Raw genomic sequence first — 25,807 nt, 5'->3', positions numbered from 1 at the left:
TTGTACTAATAATGATACATAAAGATTAGGTTCGATTATTTCTAATATGGATCGGAACTATTGAAGATGGTTTTTTTCATTTTTACCAAAAATCTTAGATTGAGATATTTTATTGGGAACTCTTGGAGATGCTCTTACATATTTATTCAAATTTTTATATTTTTATTTACTTAACAATTGAAATATTTATTGATAAATTGTTATTTTTATGGGTTTTTTTCCTACAAGTGTTATGTACTCATCCTCTCTATATTTAGACTCGCATGTTTCTTTGTTCTATTTAGTAAAAATAAGAAAGAGAAATAACAAGAGTTATTACACTACTACAGAGCTGAGCTTCACTGTCGGCCCATCACATGTTTCTCGTATGATGTTTGATGGAGACTGAACTTTATACTAAATTTGTAGTACTATTCAAGATCTACAACTTTGTAGTTCAGATATTTTTTATTTGAGATCGATTGGATGTCCGAATATGTATGTATCACAAGATTTTATAGAGTTAATACCAAAGAAAATCCATATGCTCTAAAGTCATAAGTGTGTGTAGTGGTAGAAAAGGACATAGCATGGAGAAACAACTCAAACAAAAGTTAGTAGATCTCAGAAAGTTATGAAACTTTGTAGTTCACTTTTTTTTATCTAAAGTCCGTTCTGATCCCGTAATATTTATTTCACAAAATTTTATCGAGTTAAAACCAAAAGATTCTATGTGCTCTAAAGTAATAAGTGAGTGTGTAGTAGTAGTTAAGAATCTTATGAAGATGCGACCAAAACAAAAGTTGTAGATCTCGAAAAGTTATACAACTTTGTAGGTTGATAACTTTTTCATTTGAAATCATCTATCGAAGGAAAATTATGGCTGAGTTTTCTCACATTTGAAATTCAAATTCTTCAAACGACATCGGATGGAGAAATGATAAAAACGAATATTGTAGATCTCGAAAAGTTACGCAACTTTGTGGTTGGCAACTTTTTCATTTGAAATCATCTACCAAATGAAAATTATGGCTGAGTTTTCGCACATTTGAAATTCAAATTGTTCAAACGACCTCAGATGGAGAAATGAACAAAATCAAAGTTGTAGATCTCGAATTTCTGTAGTGATGGGGTTTTAACCCGCACTTATGTCATAATCTGGGGTAGTGTAGATAAAAAAGTACTAATTTGACAAGCACATAAATAATGCTATATTGTAATCTGACATATGAAAATAAGTTATGCGCCAAACTAAAAAAAGGTGCCACCATAATATAAAGAAGATATTTTCGTAGATACAACGCTGGATATGCAATGTTGTCGCGAAAAAAAAACGTGCTTCAGTTAGAGCGGGATGCAATTTGGTGTTAACTAAAAAGAAGGAACTATACTAGTAAAAATACCAAAATTTTAACGCAAAACGCAAATTAGATAAGTAATAATCGGTGCTAAACCCCGATCAAACCGAAATACTAGATCTCAGACAAAACATCTCAGTCTGTCAGAATCTGATTTTTTTTTCCTGAATACTAAAACTGAGAAGTATTTCCAGATTAATTTGTACTTCTTCTCCAAGCATCATTGTGTAGGACAAAAGATTTTCAGTTATTCTCTAAATATATATTGTAGCTAATATTGATAAGATGTTTTTGAATTGCTTCTTCTCTTAAGCACTGTCCTAATGCTCGATGATCACAGGGGGTTATATTGTAATGTTGTCGGAAGTATAGCAGATGGTCCCACTAGAAATTTCTTGCGCCTGCTCAAGTTAAAAAAGGTGGATCATCCTAATATATTTGCTTTATTCTTGCTTACATGTTAAAAACATTAAATTATGGTTGTACAAGAAGTACTTTGAACAAGATAATGGACATATGGATGGTACTTGAACATTATTCAACATTGTCAAGTATATTTTCTTCAGTGTTTGGAGAGATGAAAACAATATGCTTGAGTCCGCTTTATGTTAGTAGGAAAAATCTAGATCTTCACTATATTGTTTCCAACATTTTTTTCTCTTTGATATTTAAGTACCACATACCTAATTCAATAATAGTATTTCTTGTTTTGTAGTGAACTATTAATCGACTAAATGCTCTTAAGAGACAGCTCTGAAAGACCAAGCAATGACTACGTAATGTAGTAAACATACAAGAGAAAAGATTGGTCATAAACCATAGATTTTTCCTAACCAAACTAACTAGGTTTTTTATATTAAAGACAAAGACAAACAGAACCCTTGGTTTTCTATGGTCATAAAGATATGAAACCAAGATATATATATGGCATGTCTTGTGATGAATTGGACGATGATGTAGAAAACGAGCCATTTAATGTCACACACGTAGAAGAGATGTTCAATAATACAAATGTTAGCATCAATGGGTTAGATGAAAGACATTGAGGGAACCACAGCGAATGCTAGCATCCATGGATTGAATGATCAATCATAGTTCATGAGTTGCAATACCTTGACTACTCATTGTGCAAGCTCGTTTCTTTAAAGGTTTGTGTTGATGTCTTTTTTCTACTATGTTTAATTGTACAAGTTTTTTTATGTTTATTGAATTTCTAATGGTGTCATTATATCAATGTGATTTTATTGGGGTGGTCAATGGCTGTACTGCAATGCCTTCTTTCATCACCTTTTTAGGCATTTTGTAACATTGCCTTTGCTCAGTTAAAAATATAAATAATAACTTTTTTGTCTATTGATTACTTAGGACTTCACTATTTTCATCTACCATACCTGCCACTATTTATTAAAATTATTCTTGATAACCAAGATAGATTGGTTGATCTGGTAAATCATAAAAGCATATGATTCAAGTATATCTATATCTATAAAAGACTATAAATTTAAGGGGTGTCACATCGTGAGTCACTGTTCATCCGGTGCGCACACAGGCCCAGTCCCTGTATATGAACAGTAGCGGATCTAGATGAACAATGGCCGACCCCCCCTAAGGAACAGTCCCCACCTTTTTTGTGTTCACTGTTTCCCGGTTTTTTTCCCTCACTGTCCCGTGCGAAGCACGGGGAACTTTAGATTTGAGGGGTGTCACATCGCGGTTACTGTTCATCCACCGACCGGAAAAGACTTATATCACTGTTGATCAACAGTACCAGATACCTAGGTCCGTGACGAACAGTAACGGATCCACGATGAACAGTTCCACCCCAGATAAGGAACAATACCAACCCTCCTCTTTTTTTTTTGTCCCATCGCTTACTGTTGCCCACGCAAAGCGCGGGATTTACCTGCTAGTTTCATTTGAAATTTGGGGCACAGGAGTACTCTTAGACAAGGATAAGTCTTACAGATTGGATTACAGCTAATATGAAAAGATAAGATAGTTTATTCTTTTCTCCGTCGAAAGAATTAGAGGGAACTAGTTTTTTAACATTTTTTTCTTAGATTCGGAAACCTAGAAATGTTTGCACTTGTACTTTGAGCATAGAAAGCACAGTGACATGAAAATGAGTTGTAATCTGACTATTTTTCTTATCAACCAAAAATATCAAATTATAAATCAGCCTACATAATTATGAGGTGGAGGTAAGTAGTAGGTTTACCCAACAATGTCAAAAGAATACTATCGTTTTTCCAATTAATGTATGGAAACATCCTTAGACTATTTTCTTTTTTTTTGGAATTGCAAGTTACTAATGTTATGTGGTATCTCCAGTGGCGAAGCTAGAGCAAAATGACGGGGGGTGCACCACTTAATTCATAACTACACTAACTGATATGATGTTCAATCAAAAATAGCATAACTAATATGCAACTACCATATTTTAATATCAAATTCGACTTCTAGCAATAGAGATGAGATTTTGGTCCAAACATAACACTCACCATTTAACAAAAAGAAGACAGCATTGATCACTTTAGTGTAGTCATCATTGATAGAATCCCAAAATCATGAACAAAACATGCCCCATTTAGCAAAATATGTGATCCAGCCATCCAGGAGACCATGATGAAGATCCCACTAGCCTAAAAGGAAAGAAAACAGATAGGTCAGTTATTTAGCAAATAAACTATAGAATTTTCCATTAATAGTAGATGCATTGCATTACCTATCAGAGATCATATTTACGCCCTTTTCCTTCCATTGTCATGAAACGTCGAACCACGGCCTCATTGGTCACTTTCTTCATTTCTTCTTTCTCTAGATAGCAAATAAGTCTATGACTCAAGTGCTGATCACCCATGCGATTAGACAAAGTTGTTTTTGACAAACTTCATTCCTGAAAAGCATCTCTCAACTGTTGCAGTAGCGACAGGCAATACTAGTACAAGCTTCAAGAGTCGATAGACCAATGGATAACAACGATGTTTCCCTGTCTCAACCATTTTTTGAGAGAGCTCACCAATAGTGTTTATGTTGGAGAATCTAGCATCTTCTCGCACATCGGCAATGTAAAGGCAAAGATAGTGGCTAAGGTCTCTCAAATCATCAGTACTAAAATCATCAGGATATAGTTTTGCTAAGCTCATCAAATCCTCCACATTGAAAGCCTGAAATGAATCCCTTAGGGTTGAAAGCGGCCGAGCAAACAAGCAATTGAGAGCTTGTCTCACTAAAGCGGCTATCAAGCTCTTGAACTAGCCAATCAATAACATCATTAAAGCAATCCACTTCATAGTGATGCTTGTTTGTAATTCCTGATTTTTTCCTAGGTTGTCGAGGATCAGTATATCTATCTTCCATTTCCAGTCTATCAATTTCATGCAAGTCACAAAACTCATTCACTTCATCTAATAATTTCTCACACCCATCTCTTCTAAGATCACCCAAATGGAGTCTAGTTGCTTTCACACACCCAATGGCATTTACAATGTCTTGATCCTTGCGTTGCAATGCTAATGACAAGGTATTTGTGACAGTTAAGGTAGTCAACATGAGATGCAAATAAAAGGCAAAGTCAAAAGATTTGAAGTATACCAGAAGATTTGATGCTTGATCTCTATTTTTCCTAATCTCTGTCATCCTTTTCAACAACTTTTAGCACTTCAACTATTGTACAAAACATGTTGACTAAACTCTTGAATTTCAGGAGCAAGCAAACTACTATTAGCTGCAGCATTTGTACTCACCGCTCTCCGTAACTCTGTATCATGTTGTGCTAAGCAATCATAAAACTCCTTAAAGTTCCCCTTGTTGTGGGATTCTATTGACTCATCATGGCCACGAAAAGGCAATCCTTGCTTCAACAACAGCCTAGCAGTATCAATGGATCCATTCAACCGAATAAAATAAGCCTTCTTAGCAGCCTCACTTATCTGATTGTAAGCAACATCTATGTGTTGCTTTCTTTGTAACAAATCATCGCACTTCTTCATTGCATTATAGTGTAAGCCACCAACATCACCAACATGTGACTTTAACCTTCCTTTCCTATGATAACCATTCCAACCATTAACTACAAATGATTCATATCCTGCATCCTTCTTTTCTCTAAATAAGAAACAACAAAAGCAATATGCTCTATCCTTTGACTCACTATATTCAAGCCAACTTCCAAACTCATCAAACCATTCCAGGGATAAATCTTCTCAGCTTGTCTCCAATATCTGAAACTAGGAAAATTACATGTGCGAGGCTGGCAAGGTCCATTCTCCAAATATTTTCTTCTGGCCTTTTCTCTATGGTTAGGATGGTAAGCATCAATTTGTTTTCTCAAGCCTGGGTCATATTTAATCTCCTCTTCCCAATTGAGATCATCTAGACATGAATTTCTGTTATTGTTGGTACTGTCTATGTCTTGAGCTTTCCGTTTATAAAACCTCTCCATGATTACCTATCATTTACAAGCATAATCAAATTGTAGATCCATACTATCATAAATGCAAACATATATAAAAAAAGAGAAACCCCCAATTAACACACTCACCCTAAACATGCAGGCTACTCAATTTCAACGTATAACCATCAAAAATCGAAATCGGATGTGAGACTTAAATTGATTGAAATACAAGATAAATATATTGATGGTTTGATGCCTTGCCTTTTCTTTTGGACCAGATCAGAGAGAGGCCATGAGGGCGAGGGTGCTCGCCGCTCGGTTGCCGTGGCCGTCAGGCGCTCGGCTCGACGCCACTGGAAGCCAGGAAGGGGAAGGGGCGCAGGCGTCAGCAGGGAGTGTTGCTGGCGAGCCACATCACTGCTGCCGTCGGCGTCGCTGGCTGCCTGGCTCTCTGCGTTCGGCGAAACGTCGTGGCCTCCTCGGCCCTGGCGGACTCGCGCGCTGCCGCGCGGGGCTGTTTCCCGTCTCCTTCTCTTGGAAGCAACTACGTCTACGTGCTAGAGTCTGAGTAGTGCTGTGATAGTGTGATGACTGATTGGGCCGGTGGGGGGTGCCTCGTTTTGGGCTGAGGGGGGGTGCACAAAGGGTGAAATATTTCTACTAATATGGTACTTTTGATTTTGGCCTGGGTGCCTGGGCATCCAGTGGGCCTAACTTTAGTGAGACAAGCTCTCAATTGCTTGTTTGCTCGGCCGCTTCACCTTGTTTAAGCCTAAAGTATGATGGATGCATAGTTGTGAAGTTGGAGAGCATATATTTTTCTTTTATTGTCAAACCATTTGAGAATTCACATTCTATATGTAAATGTTCGGATGATGGCTCATGGTATTCTGGATATTACCACAAAACATGTTGGAGGCTATTTTTGAATTTCCTATTTTATTTGTGATGGCACTTGTTTAATATTGCCTCAAATATCATTTAAAGGCCAGACTCAAATGTGCCTTCTTTTGTGGCCTTTCTATGCGTTTTATAACATTGAGACATTTTTTTACTTGGTGATTACTTATTCGATTAAACTTTTTTTTGGCTGTCATACCTGACTATTTTGGCATAGCCTTTTTGTTAGACCCAAAACCACAAAAAACGTTTGCACAAAAAACGTTTGCACTAAGGTTTTGATCATATAAAACAATATTATGTGACAATGTGTTGTAAATTTGACCTGGTACTCAAGTGACCAAAAAGATGAAATTCTAGATCAACCTATATAGTGGTAGGTTAGTGGGTTCTGGCAACAACGTAAAAAATATCTATATTACTCCCATTTAATTCACATTTTTTGTTTTTTGTTTTTCAAATTTTTTCTTCTCTGTTGTACTTGTTCTTCTTTGTGTATGGCTCTATCTAGAGTGTCTTGAGCTCGACCTAATAAATTGACAACAGCTCTGGCATCAAACTGACCTTTTTAATCGCCTACTCATTACTACTTGATTGTCATGCGATGATCATGATGTGACAGCCTAACAGCCTTGACGACACTCAGGCGTGATGTGCATGTAGCCTATGAATAGAAAGGTCCACGTGTATATGTTTCTTTGTAATACTTGGACTGTAACATTATTTTGTATTGCTACAGGGCATATATTTGTTACACATTTTATATGTTCCATTTATGTGTTACAACATAGTACACTTTTGTAATATTTTGCTTGTAACATTAATTTTGTGTTACTATAAGTATTGTCAGTAACATATTTTTTATAAAAGAAGTGTTTTGTGTTACAACCGAAGTCTGTAACACACTATTTTATGTTACTATAGAATTTTATTGGAACACATTGATGAATATATTACATAAAATATTACAATATCCTTGTGTTGTAGTAGTGACGGTGGTCGGCACACAGTGGTGCCTGAGCAAGTGAGCACATCCAAGCTCCGACCACATAATCTGGCAATTTCCCGTAACTCGCATTGGCAAAGCGAAAGGCTCCTCTGCAACGAGCCCAACTCGATGGGGCTGTCGGTGGTCCTGCAGGCAATGGCACGCATCATAGTGCCTTTTTCTATATTTTATAAGTTGACACGTCGAGGTCGTTCGTCCGGCCGGATTAGAAGAATGCATGTCCATCTCGTAGCAAATTGTCCCGCACAAATGCAGAACAGAGATATGATTGTATATATATATGCACACAAAAGGTGAATGGAAACTGAATAATAAAATGCTTTGTAAAAATATAATATTACTGGATACTCGCTTTAAAATCTCTACACTAATACTTACTACTAGATGCACTAGTGTGATTACAGCTCCTATTAAGAGGGGCTCTTTTGCAGTATCTGACAACCTCAAGGACTCTTTAGAAAAGTGACCAACACAGCACAATGGGGGCAGCCGAGCCTCCCTCACTTGCGTGCGTGTCTGTTCTTTTCACGAGAGAAACAGAGAAATAGGGAGATCTAGGGTTAACGACAATGAGAGAGAGAGGGAGCTCAGATCCACCAAATCCATCAATACAAAAAGATTTATGGGGGATTTTGAGAGATTTGTGGAGGATTTAGAGCCTCTCCTTATTTGTTGGTTCTCTCCTTTTATATTTGTTGCGGAGATTGCAAAGTTGAAAATAAAATTAAGTAGAGATGACATAGATAACTTGTATTAAGGGGTTGAAAGTTAGTGGCATGACATATCTGTTACTGAAATATGTTGTCGATAGTTAGTGGAACATGATGTGGATGTCATGCATGTTGAGATAGAACTTGAGATGACGTGGATAGCTTGTATTAAGATGTTGGAAGTTAGTGCCATTGCATGGCTATTAGAGGAAAATGATTTGGATGTCTTGCATGTTGAGATAGAACTTGAGATGACGTGGATAGTTTGCATTAAGAGGTTGGAAGTTAGTAGCATGGCATGTCTGTTACTGAAAAATGACGTGAATAGTTAGTGGAACATGATGTGGATGTCTTACATGTTGAAATAGAATTTGAGATGACGTAAATAGCTTGCATTAAGAGGTTGGAAGTTAGTTGCATGACATGGCTATTAGTGGAAGATGATGTGTGGATATCTTGCATATTGAGATAGAACTTGAGATGACGTGGATAGTTTGCATTAAGAGGTTGGAAGTTAGTGGCATGACATGGCTATTAGTGGAAGATGATGTGGATGTCTTGCATGTTGAGATAGGACTTGAGATGACGTGGATAGCTTGTATTAAGATGTTGGAAGTTAGTGACATGGCATGACTATTAGTGAAAGATGATGTGGATGTCTTGCATGTTGATATAGAACTTGAGATGACGTGGATAACTTGCATTAAGAGGTTCAAAGTTAATGGCATGACATGGTTATTAGTGGAAGATAATGTGGATGTCTTGTATGTTGAGATATAACTTGAGATGACGTGGATAGCTTGTATTAAGAGGTTGGAAGTTAGTGTGGCATGATATAGCTATTAGTGAAAGATGACGTGGATATTTTGCATATTGAGATAAATCCTGTAACAGTGAGAATTAGCTTTATAAAAGATACAGATACATGGACAGGTTAACGCGTCGAGCTCACTAATCCTTTTTAGCATGCTTACATCGTGCAATTTTTCGACATAAGCTCCTCGAACATAAGCTCCTCGAGAATCTAGTGGAGCACTACCAACAACGAAGTCATCGTCCGCTCCTCATAGGTATCGCTAGCGATTCCCCTTTTTCGCCCGCGCAAAGAAGAGGAAATCTGCTCTGCACAATCCACACTGTTTTTCACTCCCAACGATTCACCGTGCTTCCGCTCTCCTATTCGCCGCAAGGTGAGCTAAAGTTTTAACTAAATATATATTAAAACACTTAGAGACGTAGTGCTAATGATGAAAACAAATATAGAATAACTAGTAAATTTATTATAACCCAATAGAAAATTATACAATATCTATTGGCCCTGTTCGCTTATCTTATAATCTGTACTTTTCAGCTTATTTTTTTAGCCGGAACAATATTTTTCTCTCATAGCAAATCAGCCAGAATAGTGTTTCAGCTTATTTTTTCAGCGAAGCGAACGGAGCCATTAATAGGTATTGTGTTAGAAAAGAATATAGAGTAAAATAATTAATTTAAATCAGTCTTATGTACTAAATCAAGCATGGAATATTTGATACTTTGTACTCCCTTTGTCACGTAAAAAGTGTCATTCTTGTTTCTCGAGAAGTCAAATATTTTTAACTTTGATCTAATATATATAAGAAACTATTAATATTTATGGTACATAATTAGTATCATTGATAGCTCATTAAATATATAATTATAATAAACTTATTTAGAGATATAAATATTGTTAATATTTTCAACAAATCAAGTTAAACTCATAAAAGTTTCCCCAACATTAATACTATAGCGACTGTGTTTTATAGGACGGAGTAGCAGTGTATAGAATTCTAGACCGTGTAGTGGGGTATGGGTTGATGGTTTAGTAATAAAAAATGTAAATCACCTCATGCAGACACAACCCAAAGAAAATGACCACTGCATACTGCCTTTTCAACTTGTTAGCGTTCGCGTGTTTTTGAACGACTGACTACCTTCTTCCGCGTGTGCAGGTACAAAAAAATGACTACAGAAGTTCTTTAGGAATGAACTACTACTAAGGGGTATTTAGTTCCATAGACTAAATTTTAGTCCATGTCACATCAGACGTTCGGATGTTATTTAGGAGAACTAAATATGAGTTAATTATAAAACTAATTACATAGATGGAGACTAATTTACGAGACGAATTTATTAAGCCTAATTAATCCACAATTAGCACATATTTACTGTAGCACCACATTATCAAATCATGGACTAATTAGGCTTAAAAATTCGTCTCGTAAATTAGCCACAATCTGTGCAATTAGTTATTTTTTTTATCTATATTTAATACTTCATACATGTGTCCAAACATCCGATGGGACAGGGACTAAAATTTTCATGCAGTAACAAACATGGCCTAAGTCATACCCAGACCAAACAGCTCACCCACACGGTCAGGTCATTTACATCTATCGAAAAGGGGCCTTGGGCCCTCGGCCATCCACCGCCAAAAATGAGCGACCGTGGTTTTGATTCTTTCAGCCCGTTAGTTAGACGGTTTTAGTCACGATTTATCAGTCAGCTAACAGTGTTTTTCTCTCACAATAAACTAATACTAGTCGGGTTTATCAGCCTAGAAACCAATCAACGAACATGCTCTTTATGCTGTTTCAATAAAAAAAAAGAAAAAAAAATCCCGCGCGGCTACACCAAAACCCGTGACGAATCTTCGAATCGCCTCGGGACGACACGCAGACCATATTACACGACACCGCTACTACACTGTTTACTCCTCTATCAAAATATACATCTATAAGTTGCGTGCTAAAAAAATAGTTCACGTTTAACTAAATTTCTAGCGAATAATATTCATCTTTACGATCCTAAATCAATGTATTATGGAAATATATTTTATAATTAATCTAATAATATTTATTTAATATCATAAATACTGATATTTTTTATTTATAATTAATCAAATTTAAAATACTAAAACATGATACTACTAGAATTGCATATTTTTCTAAACGGAGAGAGTGCATGCGAGCTCGTCATCCAAAGCTCAAGCTCCCTAAAAAAAAGTGAGGCAGCTCCTCGGCTAGACAAACGGGAAAGTGGGCGAGAGCCAGCGCGGGGCAAGGCGCGGCGGCTATATAAAACCTCACGGACGCTGCGTTCGTTGCCTCGCAATCCATCCCACCCAGGCCACGGAGAAGAAAGGAGTATAAGCCTCCGTGGCGCAGGTCCAGTCGTACACGTAGATCGACAACGTAGCCTTCGTTCTTCACAGAAGCTGATCGCACGCGCGCATGGGGGCCGAGGCGGTGGCCCACCCGGCCGTGCTCCTGGTGCCGTTCCCGGCGCAGGGCCACATCACGCCCATGCTGCAGCTGGCGGGCGTGCTCGCCGCGCACGGCGTCGCGCCCACCGTCGCCGTACCGGACTTCATCCACCGACGCATCGCTACAGCCTGCGGCTGTGTTGGTGACGGCGTCGCGCTGGCGTCCATCCCCAGCGGCATCGCCGCCCAGGACACCGCCGCTGGCGACGACGACACCCCGGGGTTCCGCGACATCGTGCATTCCATGGAGCACCACATGCCCCTGCACCTGGAGCGCATGCTGACGACGTCGCCGCCACGCAGGGTACCGCCGGTCGCCTGCGTCGTCGTCGACGTGCTGGCGTCGTGGGCCGTGCCCGTCGCCGTGCGCTGCGGCGTGCCTGCGGCCGGGTTCTGGCCCGCGATGCTCGCCTGCTACCGCGTCGTCGCCGCCATCCCGGAGCTCCTCGAGAAGGGCTTGATCTCGGAATCAGGTACATACTACTCCGCTCCGTTCGCTTCGCTGAAAAAATAAGCCAAAACACTGTTCTGATTTGCTGTGAGAGAAAAATATTGTTCCAGCTAAAAAAACAAGTTGAAAATCCGTGGGCACCCACGCTGCTTAGAGCTTCCTTGTGTTCGGAGTTGCACCGGACATGTAACATGGTAGAGTTGACCTTGAGATGGTGGAAACCAAAAGATATATATTTGAGGTCCTTGACCTGCATATATATGCTTCGAGATCCCTCTAGAATAATCTGGATTTTGCCGGCCGAGAGGCACGATCCTTAATCATAGGCCCCAACTAGGGCTCGGTCGTTATATCTGCTAATCGTAGCATACTCATTTCTGTAAAAAAAAAGAGCAGCATACTAACTATTAGCATCTATTAGCTTCCTCCAACACACCTGTTAACAAAGACCTATTTGATCCACATTAGCAGCATGGCCGCCTAATGCTATACGACGGCTTTGGCTTCTTATACTAACGTAAAATAACGTTGCCATGCATTGTTTAGGACAAACCCCCTCCTTCAAACTTTTGTGCGACCTCCATCTCAGTTAGTTGCAACTTTGTTTTTTTCCTAAAAAACCTCGGATAAAAGTGTTGCATCTTTCATTTACACCTTGGATTTGCACTCACTGACGCACAATCTATCCGACATCACAATGCAAACTAACGTAAAGCTAGCAGTCACAAGTGTACATCCACATCTTTTCACCAAAAAGAAAAAGAGTGTACATATCCACCTAAACAAGTGGAAATTATATTGCTAAGCTTTAACGAAAACCCCTTTCTAGCTATTTTGTTGCTTTCTTAGCCCTACAATGCAAGCCCGGTTTTGCTCTGGTAGATAGTAACGCATAATGTAAAATTCGCTTAGAGCAAACTAAAAATGTAAGCCAGTCCATGCCCATTCCACACACCATAACATTTTTTTTTCTGTATTAACAAATGTTGAGTGTTGGTACGTCCAATTGGAGCACGTGACAATAGAAAGTGTGGCAGTCGTACATCTTATAATGTTTCTGCCAGCTGCGTCACCTAATCACTCAGTACCTTCATATATATGACTTATGTGTGGAGTGGCACGCCCCATGTTGCCAAGTCTGTGTGCTGGACTGCTGGCCCCTTGTTCCTTGAGCTGAACGTTGCGATCGACAGCGGAGCCGATGAGCCCGGGGCGGGGGAGAGCAGACCGGGCCTTGGGTCCTTCCTTTTCTAGTTTTCCTTTCTTGTTTTGCCGTCGGCCCCTCCCTTCCCTGCGGGCCCGTGGTCTCCCCTCTCCATCCAACCACTGACTGCATGCTCTGGATGGGATCAGATCCATGCATGATCGAATCATGGTGCATCCATCTCCGGATCTCCTTGCCTGGCTGGGGCAGACCCACGTTCGTTCTCACCATTTTTGAGGTGCGCCTCGCCTGCCTCTCCGGCTCAGTTTTGGCCCAGCAGGATCACATCTCGCGATAAAGTTGACTTCTCCCATCGGGCACTAGTCGACACGTGATGTGCTCCTACCTCTACCTTACAGTAGGAGTACCTTTTTTTTTTCTCCTCCTCCTTTTTGAAAAGTCCCCGGTCTGTTCCGGCACGATGTGGCAGGAGCGCTGCTGCAGTTTTCGTACATCTGCACGTGGATCCAGAGTGGATAACGAGGAAATAATTAGGGAGTCATGTTTATCTTTTCTGAATCTGAAAAAAAAGTCAAATATCTTCACGGATCCTTTGGAGGCGTGGCTCAGTCAGTTCTTGGTGCTTAGGTGGCCTTGATGCTGAAAACAAACTGATCGGAGTCAGCCGTGGCACGAGCAGTTCCAGCAAATAAAAGTGGTCCTGGGCACTGCACTGCACTGCACGACGTAAAAATTTCCCCACGTGGGGAGTTCTTCCTGTACCAGTAGTATAATGGTACAGTGTTTCGTGCACCCGGGAAGTGCAGTTGTGCTTTGTGCATCTGGACGGCGACGGACGGACGGAAGACGACAAAGATGGCCCGTAGTGAGTGGTCCTCCCCATATTCCGTTTGGCCCAGAACTGAACACGTTACAGTCAGAAGGTGAACGGCAGCAGCTCCGTCGGTCGGCTGATCGAATAATCGAGCTGCCAGGTAGCGGCTGATGTGACGAGTGATAGCTGCCAGCCAGCCAATCCGTGCCGTGCGTTCGCGGACGTGCGTCGCTGGTGCCTCGCGACACGCGCGCGGGGATCGTCGCGAATCGCGATCAAAGTGCGCCGTCGCGTAGCGGCACGCATACGGACGCGTACTTGGCCACATGGAACCTAGGACAGGAATCTTGCATACTCCAGTTATCATCATGCACTAACTGCTGGCTGCCTTTCTTTTCTTTTTTTCCTGACGTGAAGGTACACCGATCTCGTCGGCTGTTGAGTCGTCCGACGGCGATGAACAACAGGTCGTTCAGGACGACGGCCGGACGGCGACGATCCGGGGCCTCGAGATCCTGCCGGCGCAGGTGGAGCTCCGTGTCGAGGAGCTGCCGTGGCTCGTCGGCGACTCGGCCACTCGGAGCTCCAGGTTCGCCTTCTGGCTCCAGACCTTGCACCGCGCCCGGGGCTTCCGCTGGGTGCTCGTCAACTCCTTCCCGGGCGAGGCCGGGTGTCCAGCTGCAGCCGCTGGCAACGAGAACGACGACGATGCGCACCGCCTCGCGCGGCAGGGCCCGCGTGTCCTCCCCATCGGCCCGGTGCTGCTACCGGGCGGCGCCGGCGAGCGCACGAAACAGCAGCAGCAGTGCGGCAAGAACCCCAGCATGTGGCGCGCGGACTCGACGTGCATCGGGTGGCTGGACGCGCAGCGCGCCGGGTCGGTGGTGTACGTCTCGTTCGGCAGCTGGGTGGGGTCGATCGGCCCAGACAAGGTCCGCGAGCTGGCGCTGGGGCTCGAGGCCACGGCCCGCCCGTTCCTGTGGGCGCTCAAGCGCGACGCGTCCTGGCGCTCGGGGCTCCCCGACGGGTTCGAGGACCGCGTGGCGGGCCAGGGCAAGCTCGTGGACTGGGCGCCGCAGCAGGACGTGCTCTGCCACGCCGCCGTGGGGTGCTACCTCACCCACTGCGGCTGGAACTCCACGCTGGAGGCCATCCAGCACGGGGTGCGACTGCTCTGCTACCCGGTCTCCGGGGACCAGTTCATCAACTGCGCCTACATCACCGGGGTGTGGCGGATCGGGCTCAGGCTCGACGGCGGCATGAGCCGCGACGACGTCGGGGCCGGCATCGGGAGGGTCATGGACGACGGCGACGAGGGCCGGCGCCTGCAGGAGAAGGTCTGGGCGCTGCGGGACCGCGTCGTGACGGTGGAGGCCAGGCGCGCCGCCGACCGGAACGTCAGCTCGTTCGTGGACGAGATCACGAGAGATCACCCGCTGTTGGTGCAACTATACAGCGTGTTGTAGGCTTGTAGCGATTGTATTGGTACCGTCGCCATGTACATGTACATTATCTTCTTCCTTTTTCTTTTCTCTTCACGACTAAAATGGTTTTGATCCATGCTAGCAAATAAAGCGACCTACTATGCCCGAATTAATGGCGGAATCTAGCTCTAGACAAGGGATTATGATTCATGACAACTTTACAACTTTGTACGTTCCTTGAGCATCGCACAAATTCAGTCATCAGCGGAAAAAAAAATAACTCGGCCGGCAGGAGAATGATCGTTCCACGGTATTGGTTCAGAGATTGGGTGAAAATATTCTCCCAACACCTTATTCCCCCCCTCCCCCCACCCCACCCCACAACTGCTTTCCCCTTTCTTCTTCCAAAATACTCTCTCCGTTCCAAATTATAAGTCGCTTTGACTTTTTTGGTACGTTCATTTTACTTACTATGCATCTAGATATAATAATATATCTAGATACATAGCAAAATGGATGAACTAAAAAGTTAAAGCGACTTATAATTTAAAACAGATAGAGTAGCATGCATCGAAGGGAGTAAAGCATGTGTATATAGGAAGGAATAAACTAAAATTGACTTGTACTAGAGTTATTGTGACTATTTTAGTGTGGTTCCTAGGAAAATTGATGTAACTAAAATTTCAGTTGTGGAGAATGAATATTTCACCCGATTCTCACAACACCTTTAATCTAGGTGTAGGACTCTTCTAAAACATCAAAAAAAAAAAAAACGGTCTCTGCGACCACATACAATTATTAGCTTATTTGTTAACATAAACAAATAAAAAACAGTGCACTCAAATAGTAGAAAATCAAAGTATATTATTACTTTGCCATCCATTCTTAGCAAACACATCTAAAAGTGATAACCGGCATAACCTCCAACGCTTTGTTTGCCAATCGAAACTTCTCTCTTTAGTTTTCACACTAGCAGTGCCTTGAACCATAACCAATATGATCCTCTAAAATAGCATGCATGATTTTTTTTTAATTTCTTAAAGAAAATATCCTGCATAAATTTTTTTTATAACATGCTTAGGTGTTAGAGGGACCTTTTTTATTACCCGGGCATGATATAGCAAAATTATAAAGATTTTAAGAAGAAATTCTCAACCGTAGCCGCCTAGAAAACTCCCAGACCCCAATTCCAAACTCCAGTTGTTTCACACTACAGTGCAGTACTGTAATACAGTAACAAGGAACAAACCAAAACTATACGCAAACGTCTTTCGGCCTGTTCGCTAGTTGGTTTCTGGGCTGGTTTAAGTTGGCTGGTGCTGGTTTATTGTGAGAGAAAAACACTATTGACTGGCTGGTTTGGGCTGGCTGAAACCAACAAGCGAACAGGCCGTCTATACAACGGCTCTTTGCCGCTATTTTATTGGTTCGCTGCCGAAGAGATTTTCAGTGCCACCAGCATTATTAAATCTTGATCGATATATCTCCCTTAACCGGAGAACCCACTACGCTACAGGAGTGTTGGCAGTCGTCAGCGAAAGACGCGAGCGCATGCGCAATTCGCTAGAGCATGCAACGTAACACTTTGTTACAGCCTCACAGGTTATGAAGCGTCATCAAGTACATGTCAACCTAGAAGGCACGGGCGATAAGTACTGGGAAAAGAAAAACAAAAGCTACTTTCTGAACGGCACTCGGCACCAGCCACCAAGCGATGGCACTGTCCGTCCCTGATGAACACAAGCCAATGCAAACTCTCCGTTCGCTTCCTCCAAAGCCAGAGTAGGATATCTTAACCGGGGTTCCTGCAACGTGCGTCGCCGCAACTGGGTTCACATGCACATAATGCATGCACCCAAGCAGCACGTCTCCCCGACAGGCGACAGCAACTTCGTTCGGCCGCCGATGGTCGGAAGGTGCATTTCTACTCTTCCGCGCACCAAAGTTAGAAGAACCGGCCGTGGAAACTACAGGAGTGCTCGGCAGTGCGAGCAGAATAGGACCGCAGCGTGCAGCAGGCGTTCCAACGTGGCTGGATTGGAACTGAGCGTCGCGATCGAGCAGCGTGTTTCCGCACGCGCGTTTTCTGCCTTTTGTGAGTAGCAAATCATCCATCACCACGGTTTGCAGATGACGACGACATTGATCCGATGCGTCCAAGCGGCTGCCAAAAGCGTGGCCGGAGCGGGCTGTTCATGAAGGCCGAAAAGTGAAAAGTTAACTATTGATGAGAGGGCACTTGCACTTCTGAGTTCTGATGAATTTCTGATGGAGGAGCACCCGGGCGCCAAAAGCAGCGACGACGTCCGGTAGTGCAGGCGGCAGGCTAGGATGGCGATGCGTCCAGCACCAGCTGCGCTGACGCAGTGACGCGACGGAAGGGTTGCTGGGTGCCGGCCGGGCCGGGCGTTTTCCATGTGCTCGCACTCGCAGGCAGACTGAGCCACAAGCCAAATCTGCCCATCAGTTGGCAGGATCGGGGCCGGACGCCACGAGCGGTCAGGAATCCGAATCTAGACGTACAGTACAGTATCATGACCGGGCCGTGCGATCTGGCTTCGACCGTTTGAGTGACGCGACTTGGCTGATTGCTGCTCCAGATTAGACTTGAGACGAAGGCCCGGCCCCGCGTGCCCTGTTGGTTTGTTGGGCTGGGCCATCCGGTACCAACCTGTGTGTAAATTCAGCTAGGCATCCTTAGTGGCCCGGCAAACAAATATCGGGGTACTTTTTCGTAGAATAATTAATCATTTCTCTCTTGTTTTATTTGATTTGAAAAAAAAACTAGTGAGGGATCAATGCAATTGCGTGGTTTACATATGCAATTTAACTTATACTCTTTTACCCTCATGTCCTACTCTAATGTTAATGGCTTCAAGAGTGTTTGGGGACGCTTGGTTCGAGGCCTCAGCTCGCCTCGCCTTGCTTTGTTGTGCTGGCACGCGCCACGAGAAACTCGCTTGGCCGGGCGAGCCGTTTTCCCTTTCACACAAGCGAGCCAATTCTCGCCAGCACAAACCCCAATACGACCAGACAACAAAACCAAACGCATGGTCTCACTGTGAAGCCTCTCCCAGCGAGGCAACACAGCTCCAAGTAAAGAAATCAAACGCGCCCTTTATTGTCACCGGAAGTAGAGTTTTATGTGTTCCTAAATAACTGTCGTTTTTTTTGTTCCGTGCCTTAAGTTTGACTAAATTTATAGAAAATACGTGCAACATTTATATCTCTAAATAAATTTATTATAAAAATATATTTAACGATCTATCTAATGATATTAATTTTGTACTATAAATATTAACATTATTTTATATATATTTAGTCAAAGTTGTTCATTGAAAATTATAAAAGATAGTTATTTAGGGTCGAAGGAAATAACTCTTATCCTCTTGTACATTCACTTAGCACATCTGCATATTAATGGCATCGTCAACATTCTTTTTCATTGGCTGATATCAAAGTTTTAGTATTAGCTTTACATATTTTGCCTTCCATACTACTCCCTCGGTCCCCAAATAAATCAATTTCTAGAATCTATGCCAGTCAAATTTTTTTAAATTTGACTAATTTTATAGAAAAGAGTAACAACATCCATGACATAAAATAAATATATTGTGAAAATATATTCTATGGTACATTCCCATATACTAGTTTGATATCATAAATCTTGATGTTTTTTTTCTACAAATTCAGGCCAAAGTTTAAAAAGTTTGACTTAAGACAACTACAGGAATCTATTTATTCAAGGACAGAGGGAGTAGCGTAGTTGACATTTTTGGGTTATACATTTTAAAATTTTCTATGTTATTTTTTAAAACTCTAGTAATTGAACTATTCTTATTTTTTTATATTATACTATTTGATACCAAAAGATAATTTAAAGTGCACCTTTGAATTTCCTTTTTCCCCAAGACAAATATTCAGTCATTTTCCTTTAAACACAAAGGTTCATTGACTTATCAACTTAAGGAAGATATTTTTTTTAAAATAATGGCGTGGGTTGGTAAGAGAGAAATAGATACAAGGGTATTTACAGGTGAATATTTTTTGCGTAATAGCAGTGGTGGGTAACTTGTCAACATGTAGAGTGCCACTTTGATTTTATTTTCTCTGATTAATATGGTGATTTCTAGACTTTGAGAATTAATATGGAGACTTTTTTGGCCAAATACTAAGATAAGAGATGAGAGCGACAATTGGAATTCCTCGCCATCCATCCGGTAAGAGCATCTCCAGGAGTTTTCAAGACCCACTCTCAGTTTTGATTTTTTAGCAGGAATGGAAAAAACGCTCTCCAACAATGCCTTAACCCAACTCCCAACACATGGGAAAATCAATCTAATTGTGTGAAAATATACACGCGCTATTAATCGGCCAATATGGAGGTGGATTACACATGGGGGAGAATAAATAGTAAGAACAGGGTCCCCAATGCAAATGTACAATAGAGAAAAAAAATGTAAGTGCTTGTGGTAACTTAGAAATAGTCGGATTACTTATGGAAAATTGTGTTCTATATTTTAGAATAGGATTTTGGAAATGGCTGAAGAAACTCAACAAATATGTTCCCAAATTTTTTGGCTACTTGCAAAAGCTCATTGATTTACCCTACTGTTTTTTGAAATTATTGGAGATGCTATACAACATCCCTCCGTCTCCGCCTTCGGCAATGTGGCCACATCGGTTAGAGTGGGGACCCTCCTTTTCATGATAATAGTACTAGTAGATAGAGTCATAGTGTGAGACTAAATTATCTAAATCAGGTTATAATTATATGATGAAACCACATTAAGAGGAATAATCTCGGTAGTTCCGGATATGCATCTCGTGCAAACTTAGGATTAACACGTACTCCCACCCTCCCAAAAGAGATACAATAGTATTTATACAAGTCAAACTAGTTTAAGTTTGATCAATTTTATAGTGAATAGCATTAAAATTTATATCTTCAACTAAATTTATTATGAAAACATATTCCATAATTAATTTGATCAAATATCAAAACATCTAAGTCCTCGAAAAGCCCTGTTCGCTTGAGCTACTTTTTAGCCATGAAACAGTGTTTTTCTCTCGCAACGTTTCAGCATAAGTATCAGCATAAGCCAAATTTCAGCATAAGCGAACAGGACCATACTTTTTATAACAGAGTACAACGCTTGTATAATTTAGTAATCATCACATGGATACACGAGAGAGCAAATTACACTACGTTTGTGTAGATGAAAATTGAATTCGTTTGTGTAGATGAAATTGAATTTGTAGCGAGACTCATTCACAGGTCACTAGCACTGCAGAAGCATCTATACGGTGATGCACATGTGTTCTGTTCAAACAAGTGCCACGTGTCACTTACGGCCACGGTGGAGCAAACGATAAGCTGATAAGGTAACAGCAGTATCATTCAAGGCTTCAGCGCCACAGCAGCCTGGACCAGGCTCCGCTGCACTGCACGGCAAATTCCGATATCATGGCGAGAGCTTGCAACCGCGCGCTGAGACTGCTGCCGAATTCCGTCACCACGCAGCTGGCAAGCAGCGGAAGCCGCGCCAGATGCAGAAGCCTCGCCGTTCACGCGCAGCTTTCCACTGAAGACAACGCTTACTCGAGCGAGCCACTGAAGAAAGTGCGAGTCACACAGGTACAGAGCGCAGTGTTCACGATGATTTGTTTGGGTGATCCTTGGAAGCTCATTCAATTCGTGGTGCTGCTTGTCTCGATTCAGAGCCTCCGGAGGACCCGCCGGAGGGGAACCGGTGGCGCGCGGCAGAGCCTGGTCTCCGTCGGAACGTCGTGCGGCGGAGGTGATCAGTGGAGCAACGACATCGAGCTGACGTTGCGGCAGCTGCATCTAGACGATCTGATCGAGGACGGGCAGAGGGATGCTGATGTACTCGTGCATCTTCTGGTACAGCAGGTAATTGCCTGGGTTACAGCAACAGAATGAATGATGAGTGTGCCCGTGCATTTATAAGTTAATGATGGGTCTGAAGAACATGTGGTGATTTAGATCAAGTACAAGTAGATAGATAGGTTCGGAGGCGAGGAACTGATATTCGTGTGACTTGTTTTCAGCATACTCAGTTTGGGATGTCGATAAAAGGGCGAGTCCTCACATCCTTCAGAAAAGTATGCGATTCCTGCTCCTTGCCGTACTGCACAAATGTATTGTTCTCTCACTCAAAATCTTCTCCGTTCTATGATACTATTCGAAATGATCTCCTTTACCATCCTCGGAGAGATACCATCAATTATAGCATGAAAGATACCGAGGCATCAACCTCGACACTTGTCTAAGACCTGTAATCAAATCTTATTTCAGGTCCTGCACATATGCAGATGCACTCAATTATTTCAGACAACTGATGACATGCTCTTGCACTGCAGATCGATGAACACTTCAATCTCACGGTTCTGTCTTCAACCAGGAGAGATCAGAGTGGGTTGCCTGATCTCGGTGACACTGATCCATCGGTATGAGTTTGGAACTAGCAGCGCTGAGATTTCTGTTCAAATTTCTGAAGCAACACTTACGTCAGTTCCAACTTATCTCCACTTTAAACAGGTCATCTATGTCAGACCAGGAGACGAAGTCGATCTTGACTCGGTAATCCAAGAGACCGTACGATTAACTGCATCCGCTAAGGTGAAACACCGGTCCTGATTACAGCCTGCATGCTAGGTTGGTCAGTGACGTTACTGATTAATATGCGAACATCACATGCAGAGTTCATGTTCGGAGACCTGCGAAAAGTCTACAGTTATATGGCAATGTATGCACTTGCTACGATTAACTGCACTTAATTTCAATCAGTAATGTACAGATCTTTGTCATGATCCTCTAATTCTGCAGATGGTGGTAGCCAGAGGAAGAAGACTTCCAGCCAAAGGTGGTCAAAACTTCTTGATCTGAAGAATACCCTGGATAAAGCGCCTAAGTGAATTACTTACTATGCATCAGTCAACTGCCAATACTGCATATAGAGAGAATAATGCTGTATCATGATGCTGGAATGGAAGTGGCGACAAATTGTTCAACCATGATGAAAGGTTGGTGGTTTGTAACTCCTTGGCTGTCTTTTTTTTTTTTTGGAAGAGAAGAGAGAGGATTGGCCATCTTATCTGAATGGTATATTGCCATATTGGTATATGCGACTGCATGCCCAGGGACAGGGTCATACAGTATAAGCATATCATCAGAGAATAAATGTGTGTGAAGATAACTACTGTTTGACTCTTTGTATAAAGCATTTCTTCTTTTTAGAGTTAAGTATAAAACATTTCTTGTTGACACAAAAGCACTAATCATGCATAATGCATTCAGTTTCCTTTCAACTGCTAGAAGTAGTTCACCGTCATAATTATTCAAGCTTGTTCTTCCTTGAGTTCTCTACGACAAAGTTCCAATGAAATCATCCACTTTGTCGTTCAAATTCCTCGATAGGAACTTCATGCATATGGGCGGCTTCACGTTGAATAGAGACAGCAGCGCCTGCGGCAGAGACCACACTCCGTCGCCGCAGATCAAGCCGGACGCGACGGCATAGGCGAACGCGTTTGCCTGATCCTTGTCCACCCATTCCCACGCGAAGAGTATCACGCTCCCCAGGAACATGTCGATGGCGAAGTACGGGCCAATGTAAAACGGGATGGCCATCGCCATGGGGAGCGGTATGAACTTGGCCACCTTCTCCGGAGCCATGTCCTTGGCCATGTTGACGGCGATGGCGCCGACGAAGAAGACGCAGCAGAGCGTGAGGCAGTTCCCGGGGAGCTTGGAGAAGCCGTCGACGCCGAGGATCGCCATGTTGCGGTAGATGAGCGCGTAGGGCGCCGGGTACGCGCTCTTGTGCGTGCCCACGCCGGCGAACGCGCGGTAGAAGAGCCAGAAGACGCTGGGCCCGATGACGCAGCCCATGGCGGTGCCGACCACCTGGCTGACGAACATGGACCGCGGCGAGGCCAGCGTCATGTACCCGGTCTTGAAGTCCTGCATCAGGTCCGCGGCGGTGGACACGATGTTCATCATGATGCCGCAGGTGGCGAGCCCCACCAGGACGCCGCTGTGGGACTTGCCGGCCCACGCGCCGAAGGTGAAGATGGCGAGCTTGCCGTACGTGGACGCGAGCGACCAGTCCGTGAGGCCCATCCCGTAGGCGTTGCAGAAGGCGAGCACGGGCGCCATCAGGTACACCGCCAGGACGTGGTACCACTCCAGCTGCGGGAAGATGAGGCGAGGCACGGTGGTGACGGAGATGGCGGCGATGGCCACGTACCCGCCGATCGCGACCGGCATTGGGATCTGGTCCTTGGTGAAGAAGTCGGTCCTGCGAGCGTCGTCGAACGAGGGTGGCGTCGCCGTCGCGGGATTGGCGCCGTTGCTGTCGTCACTGTTCACGGGGAGCGCACCGAAGAGTTTCTTCTTCTCGGTTGACGCCGCCGCTATCGAGGCGACGGTGCGAATGAGCACCGTGGCGAACTTGTATAGGCCGTCTCCGAGAATGATGGCGATGGCGATGAACACCTGCAACACAGTTCAGATTGCTTGGCTGAAATCAGATTGAAGCCTCACCCTGAATTGCAGTTCCCGTTGCGTTTTTGACAAGATCTGGAACAGGAATCAGGAAACATTCAACAGAAGATGGCAAAGTACCCGATAGCCTTGCATTCCTTCAAGTGAGGTGTCTGCAAGTTTTGCATCAAACCAGCTCCCTCTTTTCTCGGCTATCAGAGGCCAGAGAACTCCCCACGAGAGGATTCCTCCAAGAAGGACAGAGACGTTCACGATGTGCGGGCAGATCATTCCTGCGCCGATGTAAGTCGTCGAGAAATCGAAGTAGAACCTGGCAACACCGCAACAGCAAAGACAGTGAATAGTTTTCACGTAGCAGGCAGCTGAAGCATTATAGGAAGTTAGGAACTGCAGACAGGGGCTGGTTGCTGGTTTCAGAAAGAAGAAAAGAAGGGGGGGGGGGGGGCGGGACAGGGACGGGTTCAGATACCTGTTCTGATAGGCAACCAGGCCTAGTGCAGGGAAATGTCCGAATCCGCAGTCGTCCCCGGCCGTGTAGAACCACTGGAAGAAGCCCCAGAGGAAGCTGGCCGCGGAGCACTTGATCAGCGTTCGCACTTGGCTCCTGCAATATATGATGATCACGGATGTTACATGGTGATGACTGCAATCGATCAGATCAGTGCACAAGCATATATCTCTGCACTAATACGTAGTATTTACTTGGCGCGTTCAGAGCCATCCGGTGTGTGAAAACCGTTGATGAGGTGAGCGGTCGCGGTGCCGCTCGGATACGTGAGCCTGTAATCTATGATCATAACCTGAAAAGCAAATCCCAGTACCTTGTCAGTTTCAGACTTTCAGTCTTCTGTGACAAAAAAGGAGGAGCGATCACAATCCAAAGGCACCTTTCTGAGGGGGACGAGAGCAAATAGGCCCACGAAGCTAACGAGGAACAGGAAGCCGATCATCCACGCCAGCCTGGGTTCCTTCACGTTGTCCGCATTGTTTTCTTCGGCTGCCTGGCTGGCGATCGTCTCGCTCATGCCAAACAGGTAGCTCCCAAAGCCACCTGACCCCAGCAGTGGCGGCGGACGAGTCAAAGTCAGATTTCAAGGTGAGCTTTGAACAGGGAGCACATCAGCTGGCGGCGCATCGATCGTACCGCTGAAAGCGATGCCGTAGGCGGCGACGACGCAGGTCTGGACGACGGTGTTCTCCTGGCGGGTGAACGGCCGCTTCGGGTCCTTGACGCCCGCCGTCCAGACTCGGAGGAGAAAGAAGCCGAGCAGGCCGGCGGAGACGTTGAGCGAGGGGATGATGCCCGTGGTGAGGCTGAGCTTCATGACGATGACGCTGAACAGGACGGCCAGGAAGAGGCTCGTCATCAGGGCCCGCAGCGTCACCTGCTCCCGCCACGGCGGCACCGGCTCCGACTCGAACACCCGCTCGATGGAGTCCGTGACCTCGCAGCCCCCCGCCGCGCTCCTCCCCGCCTCGTTGTCCTCCGCATCCGTGCCAGGCTTGTTGTGGGCTTTGCTCCTCTGCCTGAGCTCGCTCACGTCCGCGACGCTGGTGACTGCACCGGCGGCGGCGTCACTTTTCACCTGCTCGTGGGCGGACGCCATGGTCTGACGATTTCCACTCAGCTGCGAACGGAACCGATGGACTGACCTTCAGAAGTTCAGATTAGGCAGTCTCCTGCAATACACACTAGGCAGTCATCACACATTCAAACCACTCACCAACATTATATACTCCACGTAAGCCTGTCCCAAACAAATCTGGAGCCTTGGAAGCCTGGTT

General features: G+C 43.9%; 3 protein-coding genes across 4 annotated transcripts; 2 read left to right on the top strand and 1 right to left on the bottom strand.

The window, feature by feature from the left end:
* Nucleotides 1-11,515: 11,515 nt before the first annotated feature.
* LOC136498168 (UDP-glycosyltransferase 82A1-like) lies at nt 11,516-15,662 on the top strand. Its single transcript, XM_066494123.1, has 2 exons — nt 11,516-12,111; nt 14,486-15,662. The coding sequence occupies exons 1-2, from the start codon at nt 11,607-11,609 to the stop codon at nt 15,532-15,534; spliced, it is 1,554 nt and encodes a 517-aa protein (XP_066350220.1). The 5' UTR covers nt 11,516-11,606; the 3' UTR covers nt 15,535-15,662.
* Nucleotides 15,663-20,898: 5,236 nt separating this feature from the next.
* Nucleotides 20,899-22,727, top strand: LOC136496459 (large ribosomal RNA subunit accumulation protein YCED homolog 2, chloroplastic-like). Of its 2 annotated transcripts, none has more exons than XM_066492140.1 (7): nt 20,899-21,130; nt 21,215-21,406; nt 21,565-21,618; nt 21,877-21,963; nt 22,055-22,135; nt 22,217-22,262; nt 22,343-22,727. In XM_066492140.1, the coding sequence occupies exons 1-7, from the start codon at nt 20,960-20,962 to the stop codon at nt 22,429-22,431; spliced, it is 720 nt and encodes a 239-aa protein (XP_066348237.1). In that variant the 5' UTR covers nt 20,899-20,959; the 3' UTR covers nt 22,432-22,727. The 2 variants fall into 2 exon arrangements, with proteins under 2 accessions (XP_066348237.1, XP_066348236.1); XM_066492139.1 differs by having other exon boundaries at nt 21,565-21,654; nt 22,343-22,721.
* Nucleotides 22,728-22,848: 121 nt separating this feature from the next.
* On the bottom strand, nt 22,849-25,478 carry LOC136497969 (probable metal-nicotianamine transporter YSL12). The gene is made up of 6 exons (XM_066493877.1): nt 25,167-25,478; nt 24,910-25,073; nt 24,725-24,822; nt 24,492-24,626; nt 24,143-24,332; nt 22,849-24,013 (listed from the first exon to the last, which is right to left on the bottom strand). Exons 1-6 carry the CDS (start codon nt 25,387-25,389, stop codon nt 22,880-22,882), a joined length of 1,944 nt encoding a protein of 647 aa, XP_066349974.1. The 5' UTR covers nt 25,390-25,478; the 3' UTR covers nt 22,849-22,879.
* Between the last annotated feature and the right edge of the window lie 329 nt (nt 25,479-25,807).

The sequence above is a fragment of the Miscanthus floridulus genome, chromosome 12 (assembly GCF_019320115.1).
Source record: "Miscanthus floridulus cultivar M001 chromosome 12, ASM1932011v1, whole genome shotgun sequence".
NCBI lineage: Eukaryota > Viridiplantae > Streptophyta > Magnoliopsida > Poales > Poaceae > Miscanthus > Miscanthus floridulus.
This window is presented reverse-complemented; position numbering and strand designations above follow the sequence as displayed.